This window comes from Nanorana parkeri, unplaced genomic scaffold (genome assembly GCF_000935625.1).
Source record: "Nanorana parkeri isolate BGI_ZX_2015 unplaced genomic scaffold, ASM93562v1 scaffold1116, whole genome shotgun sequence".
In the NCBI taxonomy this organism is placed as follows: domain Eukaryota; kingdom Metazoa; phylum Chordata; class Amphibia; order Anura; family Dicroglossidae; genus Nanorana; species Nanorana parkeri.
Genome location: NW_017307384.1, coordinates 327,267 through 342,211, shown reverse-complemented (window position 1 = coordinate 342,211; position 14,945 = coordinate 327,267). Strand labels below are relative to the sequence as shown.

The window sequence follows — 14,945 nt, the reverse complement described above, 5'->3', positions numbered from 1 at the left end:
CCCTCTGAATAATTTTGTGCACAATATATAGCCAAGATGAGTACCTTGAGTATTACACTACCACACCTAGTGGGGGTAATAAGAGCCATAGCAGCCCATGCGGTTGCTGTGGGACTTGGGGTAGAAGAGGATCCCATTAGGGGAGATGATTATGAAAACTAAATTGTGAGGTTTCCAGTATAGAAGGACTAAAGTCAGACCTCAGGATCATCTAGTCACAGATCCCCATTGTGCAGTAAGAAGCATTTGCTTATCTATCTTAGCCCTCTGAACGCCTGCTACAGACTGAAATTAACCCTGAATGCCTAATGCAGTCACGAATCCCAAAGCTAGAGTTTAAAGAAATTTGAATTAGTGTTAAGAGTAAGTGTGTGCAAGAGCAAAAATAATTTTATCATAATATAAAATATAATTATAGTTTGAGCTTTCAGCTTAAAAATTTAATGTTTTAACACAGACATACAGAACTAAAATATGTGAGCAGTTAGCCTGTGCGTTCCAATACAAGCGCTTATTTAAAAAAGGAATGTCTGGCTTAGTCACACGCATAAGTTTAAGCATGCCGGTCAAACATTTCTGATTGACTTACCTTCGATCCCATGTATAGGTTTCTTATTTCACGCCAACGTATTTCCAGAAGGTAGTTTTTAAAATGTAGTACCAGGTACTCTGACAAAAAATGTATAGCAAATATGCATGGATTCTGCAGTAGAGCCCGCTCAATGACAGCCAGCTGTATATTCTTGTCATCGATTCTTTTTAGTAACTGGAAAAAAATAGATAAAACATAATATATCGTAATTACTCTCCCTGAAGATAAGTATAATACTGTACATACAGGCCACAGTCATGAAAACAAAAGTAAAAAAAACAAAAAGCATGAAATCATATTACTTTAGGTACTTTTAGGGAAAGATTATATTTTTTTGGGGGGGTTTTATTAAAGTCTGACCCCATTAGGAAGTTTTCTACTAACCTCCTGCATTTTCACCAGGATAGAAAGACAGGGAAATCTCACCAACAGTAATACACAGAGCAGTTATGGCCTTGTTTTAGTAGAATGGGAAAGGAATGCATCATCTGCAAATTTTTATGGCTGCATTCTTGATGTGGTGAATCTTCTCACTTCCTATACACTTACTGTGAAAGGACTTAAGGGGAACACACAGTTGGTCTTGAAACAGGCAATGAGGTAATAACAAACTGCAAAATGTATATATTCCCAAAAAAAATATTTTGTTTTGAATAGAATGAGGTAAGATTGGAAGAGTGGTTAGGCTTTACTGCTATCCAATGCTCTGTTAGAGAGATTTTCACTAACTTCCAGTTGTGTTGACAACATTTTACCAGACAGGAACTAAGGGAAAATCTGCAAAAGGGGAAATAGACAACAGGGGTTGTAGCTATTCCAACAAACACTGCAGATTAGAAGTATGGGAAAGCAGATTTCTGTCAATTGTAAGATCTTTTATTTTTAATGCAAACCTGTCACTTTTGCAAAATACAATTAGGCAAGATAATATTTCTGTTTGAGGCTCCATTCAAACATGATCGGTTTTCTGCATGTATTCGTAAACATAAAACACAATGCATTTCAATGTGCATTGTACAGATTATTGCGGCGTCCGCACGGTACGAAACTGCGTGTCCTGCAAAATAGTCCAAACATGACTTTAGGGGCATATTCCCCACATTTGCGGCTTAAGCAATAGCCGCAAACGAGCGGAATCTGCGTGTATGTTAAAAATTGCATGTTTTCGTGCCACACCATATATGAATGAAGCCTAAAAAAAAGGCTAACTTTAAGCAAGGCATTTAGATTTTAGACACTATCATTTGTTTTCACTTTGGAACTGTTCGTTCACTGTATGGTACCTGGAGAGATCTTTCTGTGTCTTTGTTGTCTAGGAGATGTAGCAAATGGTCAAGGTAAACATCTATGAAAAGATCCTTTGGAATTGGATAAAAAAGCCCCCAATCTTCGCATAACTTATAATCCTATAAAGCAAAATTAGACATTAGACAAGTATGGCTTCAAATGCAAAACATTAAGCAAAAGTCTATTTGAAAATTTCAGAATCAATTAACTTGTTGCAGGGAAGGCTCACAGATAATTCCAAATAGTAGTATTATGGCACACAACACAAAGCCCTTCCTGCCAGTTGTGTGCATAAATGTGGCAGCACATACAGTAGGTGTGACCTATTCTGTGCTGCAACATATTTGCATATGGTCGGCGGGAATGGTCTAATAAAGAATCAAATCAATCAAACCTAATCAACTTTTTAAAAGCATGTATTGAAAAATATACATTAGATAAAGGGCACTTTGCACTTGCTCCTGCTGTTCATTATTGACCGCATGCATGATTAAAAAAAAAAAAACCCAATGTCTCAATAGGAAAATGGGGTTTTGATACTTACTGCATCTCATAAATTTCTCCAATACAGTAATACCTTGGTTTACAAGTAACTTGGTTTGAGAGTGTTTTGCAAGACAAGCAAACATTTCTGAAAAATGTTGCCTTGATATACAAGCAATGTCTTGCAATAAGAGCAAAATTCTTCAGAAAAGCACCACCGAATAAGGCTGTAGCAGTGCGAGCGATGAGTCTGTTTAACACCAATGCAATGTCACATTGAATAGATACCTTGTTAAGGTTTCACGAAATGAAAAAGATTCCATTCAGTCAAGAGATAGCAGTGATTCCGTTAGTGATAGTGAAAGTCGTCCTACACAATAATCCTCCTCTCTCTTGTCCCTCTCACACCAGCCACGAACGTACCGGTAATCAGTTTATTTTTCTTTATATTTTGTACAGTATTGTATTCATTTTTATATGAATATTTTTGGGTTGTGGAACGAATCGTCTGAATTTCCATTATTTCCTATGGGGAAATTCGCTTTGATATACAAGCGCTTTGGATTACAAGCATGCTTCCGGAACGAATTATGCTCGTAAACCAAGGTATTACTGTATTAGTATTTCCAAGGAGGACAACCTTTAACACCTGTGTATAGGTGCTGCCTGTAGAAGGTTTGACACTAGGTAAAACCAAAGGATAAGCCCCATCTAGCTATACCCCTTGTTACAGTGCAGTGCTGTGTCACATTGTGATAAGGGTTACAGGTCACCCAGTGTTCTCACCCATACAGGCTGAGGGGCTACAGGGTTATGTTTCATATGGCTGAAAAGCCAGTTTTTGCCAAGGTTGGTAAAAACTGGTTAGGGTTCTGGAACCTTGAGGCTTTGTAGTTACTTGGGTGGGATGACCCCCACAACCCTTGGTCCATGTTCTGGTAAGAACCAGCACCCACCAATTGTGCAGCTGTGCACAGCCCTTATGGTATGGATGCTCGCTAGGGTTCAGGACTTCACCTGGCGGACAGAGGAAGTCTCTGTCCAGAAGTCAGGAGGGCCTCACCCAGAAGTTAGGGTGGAGGCCAGTGAAGCTGAGAGTAGCCATAGATGGTACATGTATGCACCGAGTTGTGCGTTGAAGACTGTCTGGAGGAAACACACAAGGGCCTGGTCTGAGGCCAGAGCAGCGCTGCTGCAAGATAAAAGCCAGGAGACTGAATTCATATTTTATTTGTGCCATGAGATGTTGGACAACCCGTAAAAGAGCAACTGCATTATCGTTTGCAAACTTTATTCCAACAAACGGATGTGTTCCTAATGCTCTACTATTTGAAGCTAGTTCTTACACACTGCATATTCTAAATTAGAAGCAAGCAGTTATTCATGCTGGAATGGAGAAAGCTGAGATTTGTAGCGACCAAAACGGTTTTAGAGTTAGGACAGAATCTCACACCATTTGAATAAGGCTTTCCAGGTGCAGTGGGTAAGAAGGCGGCAAATTAGCTTTCTGCATGGTAGAGATGTGAAGTACTTCAAGAAAAGGATTTTACAGTTAAGACAAAAAAATACCTCAAAGGACACAGGGAAACAACTCCTAGACCACTAGGACAATCAAAAGCAGGCCAACAGAGGGGTGGACAACACAGCTAACCAATGGCTAACAGACCCAAAGAAAACAACCCCAACAGGGCATCAAAAACTAGAACAAGTCACGGGGCTGTCTGAAGAACCTTCCGGCCAAATTTGGCATCAACAGAGGCCTGAACTTGGTGAAGCTGTGAATTGAGAACCAAGTGGTGGCCTTACAGATTTGGGAGGCAAAACTTAGAGGGTTATTCACTATTGAGCCGAACGATTAAGCCGAAGCATCGACTAATCCTTCGGCTTAATTCACCTGCCGGAGCTCTCCGGTTCAGTCCCGATTTTCAGAACCGAAGGGCTGCTGTATGGGCTATTCACAATAGCCCATACAGCAGCCGATAGCAGGCAAGGGCTCAGACGAGCCAAACGCATATGCTTGAGCTTGGCTGAGTTGATGAAGTCACAACTGTAGTGGGGAGAACTGTCTGCCAAAGCAGACCGTTCTCCCCACAAATGTAAAACAACTGGGCGGAGCCAGTCCTGATGTCACAGCTGGCCTCGCCCAGTTGTCATTCAATGACAGCCCAGCATCCTCAGGTCATTTGAGGACACCAGGCTGTCACTTAATGACAACAACTGAGCGGAGCTGGCCGTGATGTCACGGCCGACTACACCCATTTCTTTTGATATTTTCGGGACCTGCGGGAAGATTGTGACAGGTGCTGGACAAATGTAAACAAATATTTTACTGGCATCTGTCAGAATGTCATTTTGCAGCGGGAGTTCGTCGCGTGTGGTCGGGTCGGCAGGTGTCGGGGTTTTTTTTTTGTCCCAGTGCAGAGGTCATGTGGCCTGCTATTATGCAGGGAGAGGGGGGGCACTCGCTCCCCCCCCTTTCCTTTCAGGTCTGTGCTCAGATTAAGGGCCTGGTTGGGAATTCTAGAGGGGACCCTTTCCCCCCCCCAATTTTAGGGGCAGGGTTTCTCCTTAAAGTTGGGAGACAAAACTTAGAGGGTTATTCACTATTGAGCCGAAGGATTAAGCCGAATACAGTGCTGTTGCCAATGTAGTTTTGTATGTCATGGATTGAACAGAAATATGAACAATTATAAAATACTTTATTATTTCATAATAAAGTAATTATAAAATAATTTCTTTGTGTTTATTTGATTCCTATTCAAGAGAATTACTTTATATATAGTCAATATAGGCACAGAGGTAAATTTTTTTAACATTTTCTAATGGTGGTGTGCCTCGTGATTTTTTTCATGAAAAAAGTGTGCCTTTGCACAAAAAAGGTTGAAAAACACTGCTCTATATGATGTGTATAAAACATAATTTACCATACCTTAGTTTTTAAAATGAGTTGAATTATGGCTTCTGGATCTTTGATACAATCTTCCTTTAAATCTTGCCGGCTTGACTGAGCTATATCTTCTTTCAGGAATAGAATCTAGTAAGCAGAAAAGTCATAAGCATTCATTGTTTAAAAAACTGGATTCATCACTTACAGTAAAATCCAATGTTTTCATTGCTGCACCTTTAATAGGGAGTGATTACCACTACTTTGTAGACATGTGAAACCAGGACAAGAAATTAGATACCAGGAATTTCCACTACAGCATGGCAGCCAACGATACCAGTGTGACAGTGGTTCTGCCACATCCCCACTTTTTTTATCTACCCCAAAAAAATTTTTTGTTCCTGTGTCAGAGAAATAAAAATGTGAGAGAAATCTTCTCAATGGGGCACAGACAGCACTAAATGTTCTAACCTATTTTGACCCAATCCCCCCCCCCAAAAATGCTTTGACTGTCGTTGGGCTTTCAACGTGGACATTTTCAAGTATGAAAGTCCCATACATAGAATCTGATAATATTCACCCCCTTTGTAGAAAAAAAAAAAAGTAATACAGAAAAAACCCCTGTATTGGTGCTTTTAAAATACCAATTTAAAATACTTTATGTTATGGGTAGGTGTCACAACTTTCTTACTTTCCAAAACTTGTCAAACCCTTTTGGCCAAGTTATACAACATTATGAAGACTCATTCAGGAAGAGTATGGCAGCAGCACTTCACATTGGAATAACCTTACTAATGGTGCACAGCTGGGAACTATAAGGAGAAGACAACTCAAGAAACGCTAGAAAGCCACTAGCCATATCAATTTGTCTATTCCTTGGTGGGCAAAGGGCATATTGTAATACCATCTTTAGTCAGCAGTGAGTTCTGAAGGTTCAAGTAATATCTTCACTTACTCTTTTACCATTCAGGACCAAACATTTTTGAAACCTGTCAGCCTCCATTTAACACAATCTGATTATGAGCAATTTCTCAGACTTGTATCCAATACCAGATTCAGCCAATGAATAGCGTTACCTTTCTATACACTTCCACTTCTTTCCTTTTATTTTTAAGTTCCATTTTAAGATTTTCTTCAATATCAGTTTCACATAAACAATAAGCCAGTAACTCCCTGCAAGAATCCAATGGCCATTTGTCCAAAAAACTAAGAGCCAGTCTCACTCTCAGTGTGGCATTGTTAACAGCAAAAAGATATCTCCAGCCATTTGTTTCTAAAGAGAACAAAATAAAATAGATGTGAATAATTTTCAAGGGAACAAAGTACAACATAAATGTAAGGGATATTATGAGAACACAAAGGTGACTCAGAATTAAGATTTCAAACCAGCAACCAATTTAACAACAATCTTTTTGGGAAAAAAGATACAAAATAACCTCTAACTACATTCTATGGGAAACAACTCATATGTTCTATGCACAGCTAATGAATGAAGCCGCACATATTCTAATGATGATTGGACTATGGAAAACTGATTTTTGTCCTACCTGTAAAATTATTTCCTTGGGGTACATTATGGGACACAGGAGAAGGATTTAGGAACATTGGGTTATGTTGCTGCGTTCAGGAGATGGACACTGGCATACAAGAGCTTTAAGGACAGCTCAGTAAAATCCCTCACACTCCCAACAAGCCTCAGTTTTGTAGCATGAAAAAAACTAAAAGGAGTGGAACATAAGAAACAGAAGAGGTACCGCTGTCCTGTAATGTACCCCAAGAAAAGGATTTTATACAGGTAAAATAAAAATCCTGTTTTCTTAGTTGTGCATTACAGGACACAGGAGAAGTACTCAGGTACTTTGGGACATCCAAAAGCACCCCAACTCAGGGGTTGGGGGCAAAGAAAACAAAAGGCTAACAGGCCAACAAAAACCAACAGGTTACCAGAGGGGCTCAACAGAGCCTTACAAATGAAGTTGCGGACTGAACATCCATCTGGTAAAACTTACCGAACAGGAAATTTGACCCTTTATGGTATTCAAGGCCAGATTGGGGAAAAGACAGGATTCAACCTAATGAGAACTTCTTGTGATATAATTTTCTTGTCTTGCACCAAAGGAAATACGCATTCTAAGTCCAGTGGTAGACTATGCGAGAAGTAAATTTCCTAGCAGTCAGGAGCAACTGAATAAGTGAATAACTGAATACGATATGCCCTGTGCCTCAGGACCTGAGCCAAGCCTTTAAGCCAGCGACTAAGAAGTAGTGACAGTCCCAGTGACAGAAGATCCACATGGTCCAGGAGGGTCCAAAGACAGTCTGTCAGGAGCTTGACGAGGTCTGAGAACCACATGCTCATGGGCCAGATCAGTGCAATCAGAATCACCAGAATTCACTCGACCTTGAACCTGTTGAATTGGTGAAGAGTAAAAGTTGTAGTTCAGGTTGAACAGTCTCCAAAGTATCCACTGCAAAGGCTATAGAATCCCTGGATCCAGAGACAAACCTGCTCAGCTTTTTGTTGAACCTGGGAGGACACAAGGTCCACATCCTGCATCCCACACTTGCAAAAGAGGTTTTGGAAACACTACAGGGTGTAAAAGACACATTTTCGGAGTCCAGATGACTAGGAAGTCTATCTACACATGTTGCACACCTGGGATGTACATGGCAGTCAGGGCTGGAATGTAAATCTCTGCCCAAATTAGAATCAGATCCGCTTCTATTCAAGTTGCAAGACTTCTGCTGCATTCATGCTGATTTATGTTAAACCACTTCAATAGCATTGTCTGACTGAATCAGTCAAGTTACCTTGCAGCCAAGAGGTCCAGCATTGAAGAGACAACCAAATTGCCCTGGGTTCCAGTATACTGATCTGGAACAGAGCTTCCACTGATGACTATCAGTCCCCAGGTTGGCAGTCATTGTGATCACCTTCCAGACCATCTGGAAGAAGAATTTGCTGATTCCAGCACTGAAGATCCATCACGCCAGGGCAAGCCTCGTCCTACTGGTTATGCAAATGAGACAGACCCCACTTGTCCTATTCTGCCAGAATGTTAACTTTCAGCAGTCTGGAGAGAAACTGGGGATATAAGACCTCAAAAGGAGGCCACAATCAGGCCCAATACTATCATGCAAAAGGGAAAGTTCAGTGGCTCCCAGACCACAGAGTGCAAACACGGGAGTGGAGAGACTGCGATTTGTTCAGAGAAAGATAAACCCTGGACAGGACTGTACCCAAGACTAGGCCCAAAAGTGATGGGTCGGATTCAGTGCCGATTTCTGGTGAATTACAACTCACCCAAATCTTTGTAGGGCGAGGATGGTCCGTTGGAGGTTTAAACTGACTGTTCCCTCAGAAGAAGGTCATCCAGATATGATACCGCTATTGGGATGCCCTGCAAATAAAGGATCTAGAGAAGGGGCTAGCACCTTGGTGACAGGCCAGAGGAAAGGGCAACTATTTGGTAATATTGTGTGCCCACAGCAATACACAGGTAGTGTTGATTTGCTGGAAGATGTGAATATACAAGTACGCAATCTTGATGCTCACATAGGCCAGGTCTCCCAGGTGGAGTAAAGCAATAACTGACATGGTGGACTCCATACAGATGCTCCCCACTCTGACAAGTGGGAGTGCACTCTAATTGAAATGAAATGAACTCTTTTCATTATCTCAGGAGCAGAGGGTTTAACTGTTGGTGGATTTGCCTTAATTTTCTTTGTGCAAAATGGTACTCTTTCACCGTGATTTCCTTAATAATGGCGTCCAAGGATTTGCCAAAAAAAGGTAATCTCCAAGAGCATTTGCAAGAAATGCTTTTTTCACTGAAAATCTTCAGGCTAGTATTTAAGCCAAAGGGTCTGCCACATGCACTGAAAGGAGGCCTATTCTGCATACCTAGTGAATAATATACCCTAGCCCAGACACACAATAATGCAGAGCCACAGGCAGGTTCTTCGATTGCTGAACAGAAGGATCTGTCAGTATAGATCTAGAATCCCTTGACATGGCCTTGGACCTAACAGATAGAGTTTGGCAGATGGACATAGCCACCATAGCAGGTTGTATGGCAGGCCCTGCATGGGAGATCAAGGTCTTAGATAAGGCTTCCAGCATTTTAGTCCACAAGGTCCCTGAACAATAAAAAGTCCTCTAGAGGGACAGTTTTGTTTCTTTTTTGTTACAAAAAATTTTAGCAAGCTGAAGCATTTCCAGAGAAGCATCTGCAGCCAGCAGAAGATCAGAGACAGACTCTGGAAGACATGAAGAGGAGGCTCATGTGCAGCCCCTGCGGTCAAATCCTTTTAACATGGCTAAAATCTTAACATAATTTCAAACATCGTAGTAGAAATCACAGCTCTTGATATGAAAGAGGGAACCACAACTGAAGGGGTTAAAGAGCCCTCTAATGAGGGCAGTGACTCTGCCTTGGGACAGTGCACCTACCAGTACTTGGATGCCCCCAGAACATGGACTATATGCTCCGACTGAGTGAGGCCTCATAGAGATACGGACTGAAGATAAAGACACAAATCAGAGCTTTTTCAGGGACGAGCTTGGGCAAAGAGTAATCTGGGCACAAGCTAAGGTCAGGGCAGGCTGCTGGCAAAGAGTAATCCGGGCTCAGGCTAAGGTCAGGAAGGGCGGCTCGCAAAGAGTAATCCAGGCACAAGCTAACATCAGGGCTGGCAGCGGGCAAAGTGTAATCCAGGGGCAGGCTAAGGTCAGAACCGGCCACAGACAAGGAGATTTCCAGAGGCAAGATACAGTGAGCGAGGACACAGGCTAATGTAGCAAGAACTATCACAAGCACAGAGGCACAGGCTGATGATGCTTAAATAGGGCACCACCAGAGACAAGACCAATGCCAGAGCTGGAGGTGTAATCAGATTTATTAAGCCACAGCACACTAGGCTAGTGCTGCAGTCAGCAAGACACTCATAGACAGGGTAATTAACTCATACCTGATAGGGCTGCAGCCAGCAATACAGGCTGGCGGACTACATTTAGGCGATCATCGATCACAATCATTCAGTATTTTTTTTCTACCACATTTCTTCCTCAAAGATGACGGTTCACCACTATCCTTCCTGATTTTAGGGCCCATTCCCAGCACATTAGAAAACGCATATACACAAAAAATAGTGGATTTTTAATGTAGTTCACACAAGTGTGCTTCGTTGCGGTTTGAAAAATAGAGCATGCTGCATTTTTTCACACTGCAATGCATGTAAAAGCACATAAACATATCTCTTAATAGGAGTGATGGTACCACTTAAAAAGCATGCAATGTGTTTTTAAGTGGTTTTGGTGGGAATGGGACCTTAATAATGGAGGTGTACAGTTCTTAACCCAATTTTAGTAGTTTCAGCAATCTCCTTAGTTGTTGATGCAGGCAAATAATTTGACCCTTCCTAAACAGTTACATCTTTTCCACGACCACAGGATATATGTCTTCTGACATGGTTGTTTAAGAAATGAGAAGCTACTCCCTGCATCAATTGGGGTTAGGTTTTGGGCCAGGCAGTATATATATATATTAACATTTAAATTTCTGTGTTACAACACTATAGATGACTGTATATTATTTATTTTATTTTTATAAACTGAACACAATCTGTCCACATGAAGTGGTAAGTGCAGCACATCCTCCCATTATTCTATAATCAATTTGATGTAGTATACTATTCAGATCCTCTGGTTTGTGTTCTGAGTCAATAATCAATGCACCCCTGGCAATTATGGTGGACTACCTAACAACTTCCACAGTTTCTAAATCATAACTGAGACTGAACTAATGAAAAAACAATATATGCTAATCTCTTACCAGTGATTTAATGGGAAAATTACCTTCTGCAGCAGCACAGCAAAGAAGTGCATCTCTGACTTCCTCAAGACCATCAATGTTACAAGTATAGTGATTCATAATCTGCAATGCATTTGTCCAATCCTTCTTTGAAAGTGCTTCCTGAAAAGCTTCAATTACAGCAACAGAAGAGGAGGCATGAAGACCTAAAAGAACCAAGGCACAACATGGCTTGCCACACAAAGGACTACTTGGCGAACTGGGGTCTTGAAGATCCTCCCGAAAAGGTGCAGACATTAAATGAATATACCTCTGAAAAATTGGAAACTCTGAAAGCATCAAGTCACATTCCAAAGAAATAGTGTCCATGTCTAAAGGACTTTCTTTTCTACTGCTTCTTAAATCCATCCATGACAGTCCTGACTTGGGTGGCTTCTGACTTTTAATAACACTTAAACATGTTAGAACTGCTGTTACATTGGATTTGCTTTTCAAAAAGTTTAAGGTTGATGCTGTGAGGGAGTATTGGCAGTAGTCAGAAGCAGGAGAATTTGGCTTACTCTGCATGCTGTCCTCGCAGTCCTTAGTACATGTAGAAACTGTGATGTGAATGTCAGGAAAACATATCTCCAGACTTTGCTGCATTAATTGCTGAAGACTGCATGCAAGGGACTTTTCTTTATTCAGTTTCCTGGGATGGCTAAAAGACAAAGCTTCACAGCAGTAATCTACAATCACTTGCATAACATTCAGTTGCAGATTTTCTTTCTTCAGTATTAATGACAACCTATTTGATTCAAGAAAGCAGGTTTAATAGCTACACATACACACACAGATACAAGGCATTTTATCTGTCTAACCAATAAGGATGGTTTGGTTTTTGGTAATAATGCGAAAAGTCATTTTTGGTTTCGGCCTCACAAATTCTGCTGTGGGAAGTGCGTTGCGGTGCCATTCATTTCAATGGCACCCCAAATGCGCCTCCCACCCACAGTGTGATCACCCACACTGGAACGCACGGTACAGCAATGCGGTACCAGTTCCAGTGCAGTGCAATTGCAAAAAAATTGTGCCTGCAGCTTTATTCTGAAGTAAACTTTATGTTTGTAACACTGTATTTGTGTATTTTATTTAAAATGAAGGATTGTACTTTTAATTTTTTTTTATCCGCTTATCGAAAAAATAATTGGCCAACTTATCGATTATAAAAATAATCATTAGTTGCATCCCTACTACAAATTATGCTCTAATTATTGTGCCATAGGTGTTAATCTAATAGACATGTACTAACCTCAGCACAATCTATATTAAAAGAATTAAACTCTTCCATTACATATGCTTTTCTGCACACTAAGGAACACAGTAAGTGAATATGATTATGGTCACTGACACTGACTGTTATAGTCACGGTTGTACAATGTAGCATAGAGAGTACAGAAGTCAGGATTATGTCATACTGTATACAGCCCGGTGTACAGAGTGCAGTGGTCAGGAGCAGTCAAATTCAGCCCAGTGAACAGAGTCCACTGGTTAGGAGTATGTCATATACAGTCCAGTGTGCAGAGAGCAGTGGCCAATTTAAGTATCCTACTAGAACCATCCACAATGGAATGATTGGTATGCTGGTCATATAATGCACTAGGTATAGATCAATGAGTGTACATAAGATCACATAAAAAATACTGCTTAATCAAACAATACAAGAGGTAATGCCATCCACAGAACAACATATGCACAGCACCCATCAAGAAACATGTGAAAGTTGTAAGAGGTTGTGGGAGAGAAGGGGCTACAATGCATAGAGGGATAAGATAGATTAAAATGTGTAACTTTTTAGGTTGGGTTTACTTTGGTGTTTTTGTTTTACTGTTTTGGGGATGTAGCTTGCTCTGTATTGTGATATTTGATGGTATATGTGTTTGTTGGAAGAAAAAAAAAGTTATTGAATAAAAAATGAAAAAATATTATGCAAGTTATTGCACATTGAAAGCCAAAACTCATAAAAATACAGGTTTGTATGGCGCCAGTAACTATCAAAATGTCGGAAAAAGAGACAGGTCTACTGTAGGGCATACTGTAGTACTGTTACAAAAACCACCACTGCAATAACATAATGAAGAACAAAAAAAGGTGTAATGCTTTGTGAATTCACAAAAGAAGACTTGAAGCACAGAGAGAAATTACCTTTCAAGAGAGACTTGACGTTCAAACACCAAATAGGAGATCAACTGGGAAGGTTTTTGTCGGAGAAGAATGAAAGGATTTCCCACCCTCAGATCCAATGCTGATTCTAAAACAAGAAATAAATTACTTATATAACCATATACATGTGTTTATGGGCATTAGTCCAGTACAGTTCAATGCACAAGTATTAACCTCCAGACCTACAGTCATGACTGCAAATGTATTCGTGTCTACTGCTGTGAAACCCCAAAATAGTAATTATAGTTAGCTGATAGGAGTTCATTTATGCACAATGAAACTGTCACAAAATCTCAAAACAAACAGCACTGTCTCTGGATGGTGCCAGAGGATGTCAGATAACATATAAACACCCAATTTCATAAAGACCTTAGATCAAGTCAACGTAAAGTGAACATTTTGGAGAAGTACCAATTAGAGGCGGGTAATAAAAATAAAAAGTTTTGAACAATTTGTGGAGCACTGCACACAAAATTCCAGAATCAAGCGCTAAATGAAACAGTCAGTCCTCAAGTCAGTACTCCTCACTAAGGATGGGCTCGGGCGTGTTCGCAGCTCCACGTGCCGAGCCCGCCAGGAAGCTGACAGCGCCAATCACAGGTACTGAGACATTTTCCGGGTCCGCAGCTGCAGAGATCGGGAAATGTCTCAGTGCCTGTGATTGGCGCTGTGCGATGTCAGCTTCCTGGTGGGCTCGGCACGTGGAGCTGCGAACACACCTGGGGCCCATCCTTACTCCTCACAAACGAAACCATTCAGGAAGGCTGCCATCTTGGAAGCTATTGGGATACTTCCTATGGGACATGCAAAAAAAAACGAAAAAAACAGCACCTTCTCCTGGTGTAATACCATTTATTAGCCATAGATTGAACCAAAGAGCAGCTAACTACTCACATGTACAATGGACATCAGAGCATATACAAAACCAGCAGTAGACAGTGGAGATTCCCCCTTCCTCAGAGCTGATAGTCTTACATTACCTGTGAGGAAGGGGGGGTGGAATCTCCCCCAAAATGTGTCAGCTGTGTATTGTGTGATCCTGTGGTGGTCCATCATCTTTCCAATGACTGTCTCGAAGACCCAGGCTGTGTACTGCTGGTTTTGTATGCGCTATGATGTCCATTGTACATGTGAGTAGTTAGCTGCTCTTTGGTTTTATCTATGGTTAATAAAGGGTATTACACCAGAAGAAGGCGCTGTTTTTTCTGTTTTCTTGCATTTTCTGGAGCACTGTAAAAATTAGGGTTGCACAGATACCAAGTACAGTACTCGGTACAAGTACGAGTACATGTACCGATACTTTTGAGCTCCAAGACTAGACTAGAGAAAAATTCAAAAGTTAGGAGGCAGCTGTCATTTGTAAGGAGCGCACGGAGCTCCTGGGATTAGTACAACTCTGTTTTAATGCACGATTTTGTTTTTATAAATATAAATAAAGGGATGCACAGATACCGGTTTTGCGAGTACGAGTACTGGTACTTGCCGAGTACTTACAAGTACGAGTACTGATACATTTTTGTTTATTGTCATGTGACAGTTTTTCTAAAACAATACAGACTAATGATTTCAGGACAGTGGTGGAGTGTCAGAGCCAGGCCCCAGCTGCAACCGCTGCAACCCCGGTAGTTCTCATGAAAATGCCAAGTATCTGCACTGGTACTCGAAAAGTATCTGTGCATCCCTA

The 14,945-nt window shown here is 41.0% G+C and overlaps 1 protein-coding gene across 1 annotated transcript in view; it reads right to left on the bottom strand.

The window, feature by feature from the left end:
• ZFYVE26 (zinc finger FYVE-type containing 26) overlaps positions 1-14,945 on the bottom strand; it is a 101,396-nt gene that overhangs the window by 39,311 nt on the left and 47,140 nt on the right. The window contains 6 exon segments of the mRNA XM_018567923.1: positions 590-766; positions 1,876-1,998; positions 5,292-5,396; positions 6,323-6,519; positions 11,104-11,846; positions 13,244-13,349. Coding sequence (XP_018423425.1) covers positions 590-766; positions 1,876-1,998; positions 5,292-5,396; positions 6,323-6,519; positions 11,104-11,846; positions 13,244-13,349 — 1,451 coding nt within the window.